Source organism: Bos mutus, chromosome 12 (genome assembly GCF_027580195.1).
Source record: "Bos mutus isolate GX-2022 chromosome 12, NWIPB_WYAK_1.1, whole genome shotgun sequence".
Lineage (NCBI taxonomy): Eukaryota > Metazoa > Chordata > Mammalia > Artiodactyla > Bovidae > Bos > Bos mutus.
This window is the reverse complement of record NC_091628.1, coordinates 47,406,544-47,423,942: the sequence shown is the minus strand read 5'-3', so window position 1 is coordinate 47,423,942 and position 17,399 is coordinate 47,406,544. Positions and strand designations below refer to the sequence as shown.

Here is a 17,399-nt window from a genome sequence, read left to right as displayed (position 1 = left end):
ATATTTACTCTGAACCTGAATACAAAGTTTGTAAGTTCCCTTCTTAATCAGATTTATTCCTTTCACAAAGGTTACAAATTTGAATTCATCTGTATATTCACATACTTTTATGTAAAATACAACATAGCACCTTCACAGTTCCACACCTTCCCAGACTAATGCTAAATCAGTACTGTCAGTGAGGCTAAGAAGCAGTTCATTGACCCTGCAGGACTGAAGCAAAGTTGTCACTCAAGTTTTTATTAAACACATCACTCAATGTCAATATAAAAATATTTATTGATAATAAAATGAACCTGTACTGAAGTAACTTGTTGAAAGTTCCAGGAGCTTTTCTGTTGTTTCTGTGTCACTGAACTAAGCCCTTGATTTTTCACATTCAGGAGGGAAAGAAAAAAGCTCAGCATGTTAGTTGAAGCAGTTTTTTCCCCAATCATGATCACATTATTGATCCCATGCATAAAAAATATGAGGAGCTGTCCAGTGATAGTCTTTGGTTCTGAGAGAGGTATCCTAAGGACTGCTGCATTGAGGCAAGTTTGAAGTTTTCATCCAACACCTTTGCATTGAGTGGTCTTGCTGTGAAAAAAGAAAAACCTTATTTTCAGTTTAAAAAGGACCATTCAAGGATACAATTATTATGTGAACTGTCTTTAAAACCTAGATGCAAATATTTCCTCATGCACTCTAGAGGGATAGTGAAGACATATTTTGTTACAAATCAATGTTCTGTATCATAAAAGTACTTCCTGTATCTTAATGCTTGCTTGCTCTTAAATGGACAACTAGTATCCCACACCTCATGATAAAATGGAGGAAAGGTAAAATAGTGTAGCCTGCATTTTAAATTGGCATATAAAAATCAGATTCTCCTGATTAGTGCCTAAAGTTATAATGGAATTCTTCAAATATGAATACAGTTGTCCCCAGTATTGATAGGGAATTGGTTCTAGGACCCCCCAAGGATACTGCAATCTGTGGATAGTCAAGTTCCTTATATGAAAGGGCACAGCACTGATATTTACATATAAACATCCTCTCATATATTTTAAATCCTCTCTAATCTACTTAAAATACCTAATACAGTATAAATACTATGTAAATAGTGGCAAATAAAAGTTCCATGTAAATAGTTGGCACATGGCAAATTCAAGTTTTGCTTTTGGAACTCTCTGGAGTTTTTTTCCCTCGAATATTTTTGATCTGAGGTTGGCTGCATTAATGGATGTGAAACTGGCAGATATATGGAGGGTCTCCTGTATATAGTCATAACTGTCCTCTCGAGGTTCAGTGAATGTCTATGTCAACAGTGTACTTTTGTATAAATATTCAGCTTTTTAGATACATATATCTTACCTCTGAAGGCTCAGGTTTTAAGAGTCCTTTCCTTTGCCTGTTCTTAGTTGATGTGGAATCTCTCAATTGTACTATTTCCCTCTCTAATAATCAAAACTCTTTATGTTTAGCTTTGAGACAATATTAGGCAAAAAGGTCCGCCTCCCTCCTATTCGATCCCCTCTCTTCCTGTTGCCCTGTAGTTTAAAGGAACTAATTTCAGCCCCAGCTCCAAAGTAGCATTAGCTCCCCGACCCCGCCAACCCCAACCTCTTCTTATGCTTCCTCATAGCAGAAGAGTTAGGAAAATGAAGTGGTCTGAAGCACTTTCTCCTGCTGTTAAATGAAGACAGGATGAGGCATAAAGATGATAGTGGAGTTTTAAGCAAAATCGGGAAAAGAAACAGGCTGACAACAGTCACATTTAGTAAAATACAAACTACAACCATTTCAAACTTGCTCTATGTTTTTTCCATACCTTTGTATTAAAAACTCGAGATTTATTCTCGACTTCCAAGGTTTGTGCATCACTTTCTTTGCAGTAACTTTCTGCTCCAACGGTATCCATAATATTGCTTCCACAATTCTGTGTATTATAGCCACTATCCATCTGCCAGGAATGAGAAGAGAGAAAAACCACCACAGATAACACCGCAAACTAATTCGCTTAACCACAAAAGTTATTTTCAGAAACTTTATGTTTAAGTAAATTTATTTTAGAATATTTATATAAAATGTTATATATATAATTAGATATGGCTTATATAAGTAAATATAAAGACCATTTAAAAACATTAAATCACTTTATATATACCATTCACAACTGAACACTACAAGTAATATTTAATATTGATTATATTGAATTTTAAAAGCAATATACATAAAAGGTAGTTCTACATAGAACTGTTTGTTCTTCAAAGTAGTTACTACAATTCCTTCTAATAAAATACATCTTGTAATTTTCTTTAAAATCAGTGAACAAGGCACCAAGAACATATTTTTCTGTTACTTTGTGCTCACACCCGGTGGATGAAAATAAAAATAACAATCAACTTCTTGCAATTTATTTACTAAGCTTGTCTCTCTAAAGGTTTACTTGCATCTCTAAATAAAATTTACCTAAAAGGCATGGTACCTTCAAGAGGATTCAAAACAACACACATTTTTTAGACGTCCTATACTCTAACCTATTGTTGAAATAAAAAAATCTTACCTTCATAATAATACCATGTATATAAAATAGCTCTAGATGTTAGCTCAACTTTTCGTTTTAATTAAAATTGTAGTATTCAACAATACACTGTTACAGCCCAAAAGAGCAAAAGAAAAAAAGGGACTCTAGCAAACTTCAATTTTGGTACAAACAGGACAAATATTTATTTTGTGAGGGCCTAAAAAAGTGCCAATGGCACCCCACTCCAGTACTCTTGCCTGGCAAATCCCATGGACGGAGGAGCCTGGTGGGCTGCAGTCCATGGGGTCGCTAAGAGTCAGACACGACTAAGCGACTTCACTTTCACTTTTCACTTTCATGCACTGGAGAAGGAAATGGCAACCCACTCCAGTGTTCTTGCCTGGAGAATCCCAGGGACGGTGGAGCCTGGTGGGCTGCCGTCTATGGGGTCGCACAGAGTCGGACACGACTGAAGCGACTTAGCAGCAGCAGCAGCAAAAAAGTGCCAGGCCCCATATGGTACTCAGTGTAATATCATTCTCATTTTCTCCTTGCAACACCCTATTAACTGCACAGATGAGGAGACTGAGGCTTGGGAAGGATAACTTTTATAGTGTTGGGATGAGGTCAGGAAGAGTTGAGGCCCCCCTGCCTCTGTCCACTGCACACACTGCACTTAACTGCACAGTGCTGAACGCCTAACAACACAACCCACAAGGCAGTCATCTTGCACTTAACCCCCTGATATGCCAACTATAATCAGCTAAGGGAAAACTACATTTGCCCCAATCACCAACATCAGAATAGCCTAGTAAGTCCATTCTATCATAAGAAAAATGTCTTTAGTTTTCAGGGATGGATGCATGTTCACTCCTGGGAGTCACATTCCATCTGAACAAAACTCTTGTGATGTAGGGACGATGGTACACAGGGCGTCTGCCCCACTCTCTAGGAAGGAAAGGATTCACAGGTGCCCAAAAGGTGACATGGTGGCTGACCCCCTCCCTTGCCCCCCGACAGCTCCCATCTAAGCCTCTACTAATGTCAGTGCCTACTGTGTGCCAACAGATGACACAGGTCACCTCACCACTCCCCACAGGCCTCAGGGGAGGCAACACGGTATTTCAAACTCTGGAAAGCCAATGTGACTGAAACAGAGAAGGAAGGGAAACAAAACAAAGCTGGAGAGTAAAGCCAAGGCCAGACCACGCAATGCTTTGCCAGCCACAAGATTTCTGCATTAATGCCAAGGCCAAAACAAGCAACAATAACAAAAAAAAAGCTTAGAAATTCAATATGCAGAAATAAAAACTCAATAGAAGGGTTATTATATAAAGTTGAGCAAATTTCCCCAAAATTAGAACAAAAGGGAGTTAAAAACAAAAAACAGTGAAAAGATTTGTTTAAATTAGAGAATCAAAAGAACTTCTAAAGAGAAGAGTAAAAATCGAAGATAATATTCAAGAAAAGATCCAAGAAGTGAAGGGCAAGAGTTTACAGATCACAAGGAACTGAGTGCCCAGTACAACTGATGAAAAGGAACCCACACCAAAGAATCACTGCAATTTCAGGACCCTTTAATTCCAGAAAGGGGTAAAATGAGACCAGTGCAAAACGGTGAAGCACTCAAATGGTTTCAGGTCTTTCACCAGCAACACTGAGAACAGAATCAACGAAACAACCCCGTCAAAGTCTGGAGGGCAATTATTTCCAAATTCTCAAATGTGACAGAATAAAGATAAATCCAGCAGAAGTGCACTATCTTGAAAAATGGACTTTTCCTCAGAAAGCTACTGGAAAATGTGTTCCAGTCAAGTGAAAAGCAAGCCTGGAAAGAGAACGGGGCACAGGAACATGGGAGAGGTTGAGGAAGTTCTCAGGATGAAGGGATACTCCAAGAACACAGCTGTGTTCCATGCCTGGAGGCCAACCTGTCACAACAAAGCAAGTCAAAAGGCCCTGAGAAACGTGGCCATTTTTGAATATCAGGAGCTGCCTCTGTGGTTGGAAGTAAAGAATGTATGAAAATATTTCTAAACTACAAAATTTTCTGGTAACAGATAAAGCCCAAAAGGTAAAGCTGAGACTGACTGGTAGATACCACAGACAGAAAGAACTATGTTCTAGCTTCTAAGGAAGGAGACTTGTAAAGGGGAGAGCAGTCCTCTAAGATAGGCTGGGACATCCCTGCACGTACTCAGGGAGACAGTGGATGGCAATTTGGCAGTAAGACAGGCTCCCAATGGGTGGTTGGACTGGATGATTAATTTGTATGCCTATGAAAGTATTTTCTAGTGCTTCTATAAGAGTTCTGAAAGAAAGGAAGAAAAAAAGAGAGCAAAAAACGATACTTTTAAGACTAAGTTTGACCTGATGTGCTTCTTTATTTAGGAACCAAATTCAGAAGTTGGAATATGTAAAGGTGGTTCTAGTGTATTTTTCTGAGCAACGATCCTAGAAGTTAGGATAGACAATATAGGCATAAAATATGAGCAAAGCAGTATATGTAATTTGGAGTCATTTAAAAATCTCTCCATGGGATTTAAACTTTATCATGTCAAAACTGATAGCACTATAGCATTATAGAGTTGTGAGGATTAGATACATTGGTATAAAGAGGCTAGAAGAGTGTCTGGCACAGTGGAAGACTGTGTAAGTATTAACTATTACTATGGATCAGTATTAACTTAAAGAATGTGGACTCTAAAGCCAGACTGCCAAGATTGGAATCCTGGCTTGACCACTTACTAACTACAAAGGCAATTTACTGATCCTCTCTGACCCTCAGTTTCCTCATCTGTAAAATGGGGACAAGGGTACATCTATTTCATAGGATTATTAAGAAAGTTAAACAAAGTAACATATGTAAAGTACTTGAAATAATGCCTGGTATATTTTAACAGCTACGTAAGTGTTAGACATTGTTACTATGAAATTGGAGGTAGAATTGCCTTTCTGACTATTTTAAAGTTCTTTCAAAATTCCCAACTCAAAGAATATGACAATTAATGAAACAAATGTCTTTCTGAAAGGAAGCTGCTCGCTGTGAACCGCATTTGTCAAATGAATCATGCCTTCCTGATATTTGATACTACAAAATAGGAAATGTATGATTAAATGAAAAATGGCGGTTATAAATCACGTTTTTTAAAAGTACAAAAAAAAAAATACATAAAATTATTCTCAACTATGTCTTCTCCCTAAATCATATAAAAGAAAAACCGAAACTATTGTATTTTTAGAATACAAAGCTATACCACAAACTGAATTCCTTTGGAACTAGCTCCACAGGAAAGAAAGGTGAACCCTGAGAAGTTGCCAGACTCTAGCAGTTATCTGCTCTTTTTTCCTACTCCATAGAATTATCAGTGAATATGATTATTAAATATGCATCACCAGGCCAAAGAAGACAACCCTCTTGATATCATCTAGTGCTGATTCAAGAAAACAATATATAATGCTATAGGTTCCACATTTAGCCTATTTCTTTCTCTCTCTGTCTTTCTCTCTTTTTTTGGCCATGACCCAGGACATGTCCAATCTTAGCTGCTGGCCAGGGATCAAACCCACCCCACCTACAGTGGAAGCCAGGAATCTTAATCACGGGAAGGCTAGGTCCCAAACCCATTTTCTTTCTTACTATAATCTTAGGAAGAAAAGGCTACAGAACACCAAGGAAGCAAGGAAAGGACTCCAGAACATTCAAACGCCTTACCTGAATGTTACTACTTTCACAGGGAAGGACACTGCTTTCTGCGAGAGGTGACAAGCACATGTGAGAGTTTTCAATACTGAAAGCCATCCCGCTCACAGAATCTGCCGCGGGTAAATTCCCATTATGAACTGGCTCCTTAATCCAGGTGGTCTCATCGGCTATCTCGATGGGATCGACCATGTCCACAGTGTTATTCTTCTTCTCACTCTCCACATCCTGCAGCAGTTCCAGTTCTTTCTCAGAAGCTCCGGACTGGCTCTGGGTAATAGACATGGCGGTCACCACCAAGTGCGCGCCGCACGGAGACGTGTCACTGCCCAACTGCGGCAGGTGGACTCCAGCCATGCCCGTGACTGGGGCTGAGGCGTCTGTGGAAGGAACAGCTGCCTGGTCTTCTTCTTCTTCGCCACGAGCCTCAAGAGTGAAAGGAACTCGAATCAGTGAGGTCCGATACTGGGCACCTCCTCTGCACATCTCCAGTCTCATAGGAGACCAATTTTTAATTGGTGAGCAGCCATCTATGTAAGGACTTCTGATATATGGATTGGTAATCCCATTACAATTGGTTCCAGATGAAGCATCAGGAGAATGAAAAGCAAACTTCCTTTGTTCTAAAAGATAGGGAGGGGAAAAAAAATAGATGGGGAAGGAAAAGTCACCTCATGTGAAATGGAAAAGCCATTACTAAATGGTCGTCATCACAGTCCACGACAGCAAAACCGGATGTCTCTAACAGTGGTGGTGTTTCCTAAAGTGAAATCTTGGTGTCAAAAATAACATCACAAACAAATGTGTATCCATAGGCAGGGCGAGGCTCTTCAAACTCTGGCGCTTTCCCTTTTGTAGTTAAACAAAATATTTTATTCCCTGAAAATCATTTCCTCACAAACATATTGTTACAGCAATGCTGTTCAAATCCAAGATATAGAACAAACCAGCTGACAGCTGCAAAATAACCTGGTAAATGAAATATGTAATAATCTGTTTGTCTTTAGGTAAAATACTACCCATGCTTGCGTGCTAAGTTGCTTGAGTGCTAAGTCACTTCAGTCGTGTCGACTCTGTGCAACTCTATGGACGGTAGCCAGCCAGGCTCCTCTGTCCATGGGGATTCTCCAGGCAAGAATACTGGAGTGGGTTGCCATGCCCTCCTCCAGGGGATCTTCCCAACCCAGGGACTGAACTTGTGTCTCTTATGTCTCCCGCATTGGCAGATGGGTTCTTTACCACTAGTGCCACCTGGGAAGCCCCAGGTGGGCGCTGTAAGCAACATTAAAAGGCAAACAAAAGATTGCGCAACAAGGTCTGCAAAAATAGAGAGCTTAACGATGGTAAATGAAACTATAAAAATGCCTTAAAAGTTAATAGTTTTTTACAACACTTCATTAGCTTAATAAAAACAAAAGTTTTAAAAATGGGCAAAGCACATAAACAATCCTCCCAATGGTAAATGAACTCATGAAGTGTTTGGCCACACAAATAATAAAGAGTAGGGAAATTAAATGAGTGGCCATTTGTTGAACAAAAATTCTGATGTCTGAACTCATAATTCCTTCACCTTCCCAAACAAATGACCAACAAACATTTGGAAAGAATTCTACATTGTAATAAATTAAAGATGCAGAAATTAAAGCAGTAAGAGACCTTTTTGTAATGCACTGAATCAACAAACATCATAAAGAATCAAACAATAAAAAACATCAAAAAGAACACTGGGAAGATCAGTGTTGCTAGATGAGGGGAAATAACTTCCTCACACACCACTGATGACAATTTCAACTGGTGCAACTTCTTAGGAAGAAAATTTGACAAAATTCCTCAAGAGCTTAAAAACAGTCATCCTCTCACCAAATAATTCTACTTCTGAGATTTTAACCTAAAGAAATAAATATATACAATACAATGTATATACAAGGAAAAATTAGAAATAATGTAAATGTTTACCTATGATTAAAGACAAAGGTACATCCGTGAAATGGAATATCAGACAGTGATTCAATATCATGGTTTCAGACAATAATAAATGACCTGGATGACTTATGAATACTTATAATAAAATGCTTTGTGAGAAAAGCAGGATATAGAACTATGTGTGTGTGTGTTCACACATGAGTGGAGATATATATACACATATACACATGAACACATATAAGGGGAAGACCAACAAAAATAGTTTTCAGTTTTCTAACTGTATTTACCATGAATAGATTTTTGTAAATTGGGAATGATTTTCAACAAGTGCTGTAATTTTTTTTAAAAGAAACTGATATAGTGTAAAGAGAAATATGTAAATCCCGCCATATGATATTCACCTAAAAACCTTATGCAAACAAATACACTTTTACAAAATATAAATATCTGATTGTGTGTGTGTGCCAAGTCACTTGTGTCTAGCTCTTTGCGACCCTATGGACTGTAGCTCGTCAGGCTCCTCTGTCTTTCAATCTCTTATGTCTCCTGGATTGACAGATGGTTCTTTACCACCTGAGAAGCCCACATATCTGATTACCAAAGTCTGATTACACAGTGGAGGGCACTCCAAAACCAACTTATCTCTACAACTGCCATCTTCTTTGATTTTGCTTGTAAAATATTTGATATAAATAATGCTAGTCTAATTACGTGTATCTGACATGAGAGCAAAACCTTGCTGAGAATTTCAGTCTTTGAAAGTAAACTGTTCCTTTTGTTAAAAAAAAAAAAAAAAAAAAAAACCCCAGGTTTTAAATTTCAAAAGGGTTAGTAGTCACTTGGAACTCTATAGTTAGAACAAGCTAAAAAAAGCCTCTGTAATAATAAATACTGATAATATAAAAATTTTAATTGGGCGTTTTATTACAAGACATACCTGAGAGTGGTGTCTTTCCTATTTGAAATGCAACTGGTGAGAAAGTGGGTGAAGAAATTGGTGAAGGATTGGTGATGCTTCCCAAACTGTATCTTTTTGCACTATCCTGAATAGGGCTAGAAGAAAACTGCCCCTGTGATAAAATTAAATAAACAAAATTACAGGGTTCTCCTCCTTAGCTCTGTTACACCAAGTGCTACTTGTCTTTATTTTCAAAACACATTTATAAGCTGAGTTGTATAATTCTGGTTAGTCATCAGAGAGCAAGATGCCAACTTTGCTTTGTGGCAAAAGGCAAGACACCAAAAGGCAGACCCATCGGCACAGAAAATAAGCTTATGGTGACCAAAGGGGAAGGCGGGGAGGGATAAACAAGGAGTCTGGGAGGAACACACACACACTACTATATATAAAATAGTTAAGCAACAAGGACCTACTGTATAGCACAGGGAACTATACTCGATATTTCGTAATAACTTACGTGGGAAAAGAATCTGAAAAAAATAGATACATATGTATGTATAACTGAATCGCTTTGCTGTACACTTGAAACTAACACAACAATGTAAGTTAACTATACTTTAATAAGAAGAAAAAAGGTTAAAAAAAAAAAAAAAGACACCAAAAGGCAAGGCATCTTGTGAGGATAGTTAAGAAGACTGTTCCAAAATTTTGAAACAGAATATACTAGACAGACAAAATAAAAATATACCATATTTACACAAACCATTATACTAAGTAGCAGTTTATGAAAAAAATTAAGTTACTCCACTACTACCAATCTAGTTGTGTTATGCTGAAAATCTCCCGTAATTCAGTAAATATCTTACGCTGAAATTTCTTGAGACTCATTTACCTCTAAATACACAGTTGGAGAGTGACCAAAACCATTCCTATACCTAATGACAAAATGTGAACTGGGCTAACCCACATGAAATAGAAAACCCAACAGACAACGAATCACTCCTCTTGAGAGCAACAGGAACTTCTAGGTCCAAGATGCCTACAGCCAGCCAACCAGCCACTGTTAATCCACTTCTTACCGAACTCGGGGTCTGCACAGGGCTCCTACACTGCACAGGAGATAACTCTATTGAATAAAAAACCTCAAGTGACGTCTGGGCACCACTACGAGGACTTCTGGGAGAAGCTGGAGGTAAGGAGTCAGAGATACTTCCGTTGCCATCTAAAAAGAGCTTTCTTCTGAGGGATGAAGAACTGAGGTTTCCAGGAGACTGATCTGCAAATTCATCAGCTCTAAAATAGTCACCTACATTTAATATTAACGGAATAAAAGGCAGAGCTAGTCATTCGAAAGAGCAGTTATATTTTACTTGTCTGATTTTTTTTTTTAAACAGTTTGTATTATGTTTGAATTTGTTTTCCAAAAAGAGGGAAAAAGTTTAACTGCATAGATGCTGTTTGAAATCCTTTTTTCAGTGTTTCCTTATTAGTATGGGTAGTATCAATAAGATGTGTCTGTGAATAGTTTATGTCTATAGTTAAGTTCATTATGACAAAAAGGCTAATTCAGGCCTTATTAAAGAAAAATTAGAAATTCCAGGATGGCTTCCCCACCTCTTTAAAAAGAGGTATTGCCACAGATCCCCATTTACAAAAAAGCATTAAAACAAAATCTTTTATTTAAGTTATTAAAGGTTTAAACAAATACAATACTTACCTAATATCTTCTCTAAATTAAAATCCACAGGAAGAGACAGCAATGTCTGGCAAGCAGCTGGAAGCAAGCAGACAAATAAATACAAACATGGTTAAATCAACACAAGCACCTAACATGCAGCTCAGTATGGGCTTCCCAATCAACTGTCTCCCCATGATGCTCCAGCCAAACTTGGTCATTTCCTTTATGCATCCCATTCCATACCATCTTCCCATAGACAGGTTCCCTCACTTTCTAACGCTGATGTGAACCCATAAATGCTAAAAGTTAACTCCTGGTTGTGCTGTTGGCACATGAATCAAAAAAGCAGCCGGCTTAAATTTGGGGACAGATTTCCCAATACTAACAAAGTTTCAAAAGAATGCCTTCCAAAACCAAAAATCAATCCACAGGCTTTGCAGCACAACATAACACACTACTGTCGTTCCTCAAACATGGCCAGATGGATCTATTAATATTCGCTGGTGGCTCAGACGGAAAAGCGCCTGCCTGCAATGCGGGAGACCCGGGTTCAATTCCTGAGTTGGGAAGATCCCCTGGAGAAGGAAATGGCAATCCACTCCAGCACTCTTGCCTGGAAAATCCCATGGACAGAGAAGCCTGATAGGCTACAGTCCATGGGGTCGCAAAGAGTCGGACACAACTGAGCGACTTCACTTTCACAAGGTCAGTTTTCATAAAGCTCACTTATAAAAAGCAAACAATTTCAATTCCAGAGTGAAATGTTATCCCATGAACTGAATTTAATATTAAATGTTGCATTAGTATAGAACATATTTCTTTTCCAGTTTATATTCACACTCACCATTGCTTTTCTCAGAATGGATGGTCAGCTTTCTTCCAACTGGAGATTCATTATTTGTGTTGATACCTATAAAACATTCTAAGTGAAAAATCTTAAATTTCCTATTCATTTACTTTAGGGTTACTTTTTCCAGAAAAAAAAAATTAAGTGTGGAAGCTTTTATTTTACATTTAAAAAAATAAATGCCTGCATATGTAAATATAAAATTTGACAAGCTTCTGTTAAATTTATTTATTTTTCAACTTGGGGGAGCACTAGGATAAGAACGTAAGACTGGAGCAGTAGGACTGGAAAAGGTCAGTTTTCATTCCAATCCCAAAGAAAGGCAATGCCAAAGAATGCTCAAACTACCGCACAATTGCACTCATCTCACATGGTAGCAAAGTAATGCTCAAAATTCTCCAAGCCAGGCTTCAGCAATATGTGAACCGTGAACTTCCAATGTTCAAGCTGGTTTTAGAAAAGGCAGAGGAACCAGAGGTCAAATTGCCAACATCCACTGGATCATCAAAAAAGCAAGAGAGTTCCAGAAAAACATCTATTTCTGCTTTATTGACTGTGCCAAAGCCTTTGACTATGTGGATCACAATAAACTGTGGAAAATTCTGAAAGAGATGGGAATACCAGACCACCTGACCTGCCTCTTAAGAAACCTGTATGCAGGTCAGGAAGCAACAGTTAGAACTAGACATGGAACAACAGACTGGTTCCAAATAGGAAAAGGAGTACATCAAGGATGTATATTGTCACCCTACTTATTTAACTTATATGCAGAGTACATCATGAGAAATGCTGGGTTGGAAGAAGCACAAGCTGGAATCAAGATTGCCAGGAGAAATATCAATAACCTCAGATATGCATATGGCACCCACCCTTATGGCAGAAAGTGAAGAACTAAAAAGCCTCTTGATGAAAGTGAAAGAGGAGAGTGAAAAAGTTGGCTTAAAGCTCAACATTCAGAAAACGATGATCATGGCATCTGGTCCCATCACTTCATGGGAAATAGATGGGGAAACAGTGGAAACAGTGTCAGACTTTATTTTTCTGGGCTCCAAAATCACTGCAGATGGTGATTGCAGCCATGAAATTAAAAGACGCTTACTCCTTGGAAGGAAAGTTATGACCAACCTAGACAGCATATTAAAAAGCAGACATTACTTTGTCAACAAAGGTCTGTCTAATCAAGGCTATGGTTTTTCCAGTGGTCATGTATGGATGTGAGAGTTGGACTGTGCAGAAAGCTAAGCGCCGAAGAATTGATGCTTTTGAACTGTGGTGTTGGAGAAGACTCTTGAGAGTCCCTTGGACTGCAAGGAGATCCAACCAGTCCATCCTAGAGATCAGTCTGGGTATTCATTGGAAGGACTGATGTTGAAACTGAAATTCCAATACTTTGGCCACCTGATGCAAAGAGCTGACTCATTTGAAAAGACTCTGATGCTGGGAAAGTTTTGGGGGAGGAGGAGAAGGGGACGACATAGAATGAGATGGTTGGATGGCATCACTGATTCAATGGACATGGGTTTGGGTGGACTCCGGGAGTTGGTGATGGACAGGGAGGCCTGGTGTGCTGCAGTTCCTGGGGTCGCAAAGAGTGGGACATGACTGAGCAACTGAACTGAACTGAGGATACGAATACTAGAGTTGTTTGCCATTCCACTCTCTAGGGCATCTTCCCAACCCAGGGACTGAACCTAGGTCTCCTGCGCTGCAGGCAGATTCTTTACCATTTGACCCACCAGGGAAACCCCACAAGGCTAAAACTCAAGCATTACCATAGCAATTAAGGAGGCATCAAAAGATCCTTTTTAAGGGGAGCAGGGTTGGTCTCTATGTCAACCTTAAAAGGTTGGGGACACGTTAGCTAATGTCAATGTCCTCAGCAGATCCTCGGCGGCTAGATGCTTTTTCAAAATAGGTATGGACAGGACATCCCTGGTGAGCCAGTGGTTAAGAATCTGCTTGCCAAGGGAGGGAATATCAGTTCAGTTTCTGGTCCAGGGATGTTTCCACAAACTGTGGGGCAACTAAGCCTGTGCACCACAACTACTGAGCCTGCGCTCTAGAGCCTGCGAGCCACAGCTACTTGAGCCTGAAGCCCTAGAGCCTGCGAGCCACAGCTACTTGAGCCTGAAGCCCTGGAGCCTGTGCTTAGAGAAGCCACCACAATGAGAAGCCCTCACACAGCAACTAGAGAGTAACCCCTGCTTCCTGCAACCAGAGAAAGTCCACGCACAGCAACAAAGACCCAGAGCTGCCATAAATAAATATTTCTTAATGGGTATAAACTATTGGAATTAAAATGCTAGGCCATTTTGACAGAAACTGCAATTTGATCAGTAAAACTGCACTCAGTTTTTTTCCTCCCCTCAAGACAGGAGTCAAAGATATGGTGCACATAATTTTTTAAAAAATATAAAGGTAATGACTAGTATTAAGCTTCTTAAATTGAAAAATCACCAGGTAGTAAATAAATGGGTGAATGAGTGAGTGGGTGGATAATTTAAAGTCTCTCATTAAAGGTCTACTATCAGAATGGTGAAAGATAAAATAAATAAAATTCTAGACTCAAATGCCTTCTTTGCTGTAGGCAGTGTGACCTTCTATAAGGCAAAAGTAATAAAGGTGCTTTGCTGCAAAACCCCTATAACATTAGGGTTTTTGGTCTTTAGGCTGGAGTTCAAACACCGTAAGGAGCTTCCCTGGTAGCTCAGAGGGTAAAGAAACTGCCTGTAATGCGGAAGACCCAGGTTCAGTCCTTGGAGTGGGAAGGTCTCCTGGAGAAGGGAATGGCTACCTACTCCAGTATTCTTGCCTAGAAAATCCCATGGACAGAGGAGCTTGGCAGGCTACCATCCACAGCTCTCAGAGAAGAGTTCGACATGACTGAGTGACTAACACTTTCATACTTTTTCACCAAACATCTTAATGGTGTAAATAAAACCTAGCAGTTTTCCTCCAACCAAACATTATTTGAGTAACATAAAAAACAAACAGGCTCTCTTTCTTACCTGTAGGTATTTCTAAAACTCTTTCCTAACTGTTCTTCCCAATTCCCCGACTCTGGCATTATCCCAACACTGTTCAACTGAATAGCAGTTGTCTCCTCAGTTGTTTCCTCTAAAAGGACTCCATAACTTTAAGACCACAATCAAATGAGGAAACATACATGGATTTGATTACAACAAAATAAGAATTCCCACACAACCAAGGACATCAAAACAAAAGTAACACATGTGACAGGAGATGACATGTGAAATGTTTAGAACTAATGGAACTACTAATGTAACTACACAAAGTACCTTAGCAATTAAAAGGAAAAGAGAAAAAGACAACTCCAATAAGGATGATTTATAAATAGGGATTTTACAAAAGGAAATAAAAAAGCTGTGAGCATATGAGAAATGAAAATTAAAACAATCATTTAGAATGTCAAACAAACCACTGTTGTTGTTGTTAAGTCACGTCTCTTCCGTTACACCATAGACTGTAGCCTGCCAAGCTCCTCTGCCCATGCGATTTTCAGGCAAGAATCCTGGAGTGGGTTGCCATTTCCTTCTCCAGCAACCCAGGGATCAAACACATCTCCTGGGTCTCATGCACTGGCAGGTGGATTCATTACCACTGAGCCACCAGGGAAGCCCCAATGCATTAGAATGGCACAAATCTGAAAGCCAAGTGTTGGCAGGGATGTAGAGACACGGGAATCCTAAACACTGCGGGTGGGCATGCAGGGTGTGTGGTCATTCTGGAGAGCACTCTAGCTCTGCACAATCAAGTCAGATAAACACACTGTCTTTAGCTCAGAAATTCTCAGCCTGTGTATACTTTTCTAAGAAATTCTCATTTAAGTCCATAAATAAAATAAGTACACTCATTGAAGCACCCTGCTACATACATATTGGAATAGTAAAAGTTGACAGCATAAAGTCCACATGTACAAACAAAATCATTTTCCCCCGTGACTCACAATTTCCTTTATTACTCTTTAGGTAAACAACACTGAGCACTTACCACATGCTAAGTATGCGGTCTTGGAGGTATCATCTCATTTAATCTTCCCAACAACCATCATTTCATAGGTAAGGAGAGTGAGGCACCGAACAGCTAAGTAACTCACGTAAAGTCACACAGCTACTAAACTTTACTGCTATACAGCACAGCTCAAACTCAGACAGTATTACTCTAGAGAAAGGGTCAGCAAATGATTGCCCATGGGCCAAATCTGTGTTGTTGCCTTTTTTTGTAAATAAAGTTTTACTGGAACACCTCCACACTCATTCATTATGTATCATCAGTGTTGCTTTCATGGTACAGTAGAACTGAGTGGTTGCAGCAGAAACAGTATGGTCTGCAAAGCATAGAATATTTAATAATTGGTCCTTTACAGATAGAGGTTGCCATCCTCTATTCTAAGGTCACATTTTCCAGGAGAGGTTTTTCTGTGATGATGGAAAAGTTCTGTATCTGGGGCCAACACGGTCACCACTTGGTGAGGCTACTGGGCACCTGAAATGTGAATGTATGACCAGGAAACCGAACTTCAAATTTTAGTTTATTCAAATTTAAATAGCCACATGTGGCTAATAGCTACTATATGTCAAGAACTATGAAGGGTCTGACAAGTTAGCATGTCAGCGTTCCATGGACACTGGCTGAAGTCATAAGGCTTCGGGTCAAAGTCAGAGGACTTCATTATTCTCAGCATAGCAGGCAGCATGAGCTTCATGTTCACATCAGTTCTCTTTGACCATCAATCCTAAAGAAGTGGTACGAAACAGCCCTGGCAGATACAGCACACACAGACGGTCTGTGTTCCCAATCAAGGAACCCTGAGCTTAAGAAATCCCATTCTTATAAGCTGCAACCCAACTTGCTCCAGAGGGAAACAGTACCACACTATTATATCAGACATCAACACAAACCTACCTTCTGCTCCAGAAGGATGCTCTCTCTCTATTCTCCAAGGCTGTTCACAATACAAACATCCTTGAAAAGATAGTTTGGAACAAAACCTGTCTGCGCCACCCTTCATGAGACGTATAGAAATGAGAGACCCACAGAGAACTGAACTGTCTTCCAACACCATATTGGACAGCACAGCTCCCCTGATCAGCCACAACACTCTGTCATCATGGGCTTGATGACTATACCAAAGAGGCTATGTGTGGTATTTCTAGCATCTTCCTGATTCACATCACTTTAAAACAGGATACTTTAAGTATAAAATGTTTAAAAATAAGATCACATAAGATGGTTGATTCAACTGTTCAAAAATCCAACATTAAAAAATTGGGGGCAGGGAACCTAGTATCTATGAAGATGTTACCTTGGATACAGAATTTCTGAGCTGGGAGGGATGTTAACATATAACCATCTTGTTTAACTCCTTGATTTTAGAAATAAAAAACTGAGGCCAAAGGCACTGAGAAAGTTGATCAAGATCACTCCTTCCGGTTTATAATACGGAAGGGCTACAACCCAGGTCCACTGGCTATTGCATGCCACCTTTACTTTGTAACGAATCTGAACTGAGTACAGAATCTGAACTAAGAAATGCTTCACTTTAAAGCCAGGTTCTGACACCTTATTTCTGTAACCCTGGACAGGTGCTCTAACCTTTCAAAAACGAGTTTTTCTCACTTATAAAATGAGGTCAATAACAGCACCTATTTCATACAAGCTGTTGCAAGAATACTGAAAGCACTGAACACTGGGCACATGAAAAGTGATCGACCCATCCTTCCATCTTTCCAAAACACAAAAAACTGTTGTGTTTTGATAAAGAACAGGACTAGTATTCCCTCTTATACTATGTCCTATTAATGTGTGTTATTCTGA

The 17,399-nt window shown here is 39.3% G+C and overlaps 1 protein-coding gene across 5 annotated transcripts in view; it reads right to left on the bottom strand.

The window, feature by feature from the left end:
* Window positions 1-2: 2 nt before the first annotated feature.
* BORA (BORA aurora kinase A activator) overlaps window positions 3-17,399 on the bottom strand; it is a 28,652-nt gene continuing 11,255 nt past the window's right edge. For 3 of the 5 annotated variants that reach the window (XM_070380576.1, XM_070380579.1, XM_070380578.1), the window contains exons 6-13: window positions 11,559-11,624; window positions 10,754-10,810; window positions 10,116-10,342; window positions 9,510-9,566; window positions 9,073-9,205; window positions 6,225-6,835; window positions 1,814-1,945; window positions 3-579 (exon numbers count right to left, since the gene is read on the bottom strand). In XM_070380576.1, coding sequence (XP_070236677.1) covers window positions 514-579; window positions 1,814-1,945; window positions 6,225-6,835; window positions 9,073-9,205; window positions 9,510-9,566; window positions 10,116-10,342; window positions 10,754-10,810; window positions 11,559-11,624 — 1,349 coding nt within the window. In that variant the 3' untranslated portion in view covers window positions 3-513. The remainder of the gene's footprint in view (window positions 580-1,813; window positions 1,946-6,224; window positions 6,836-9,072; window positions 9,206-9,509; window positions 9,567-10,115; window positions 10,343-10,753; window positions 10,811-11,558; window positions 11,625-17,399) is intronic. The other 2 variants (XM_070380577.1, XM_070380580.1) reach the window with 2 other exon arrangements.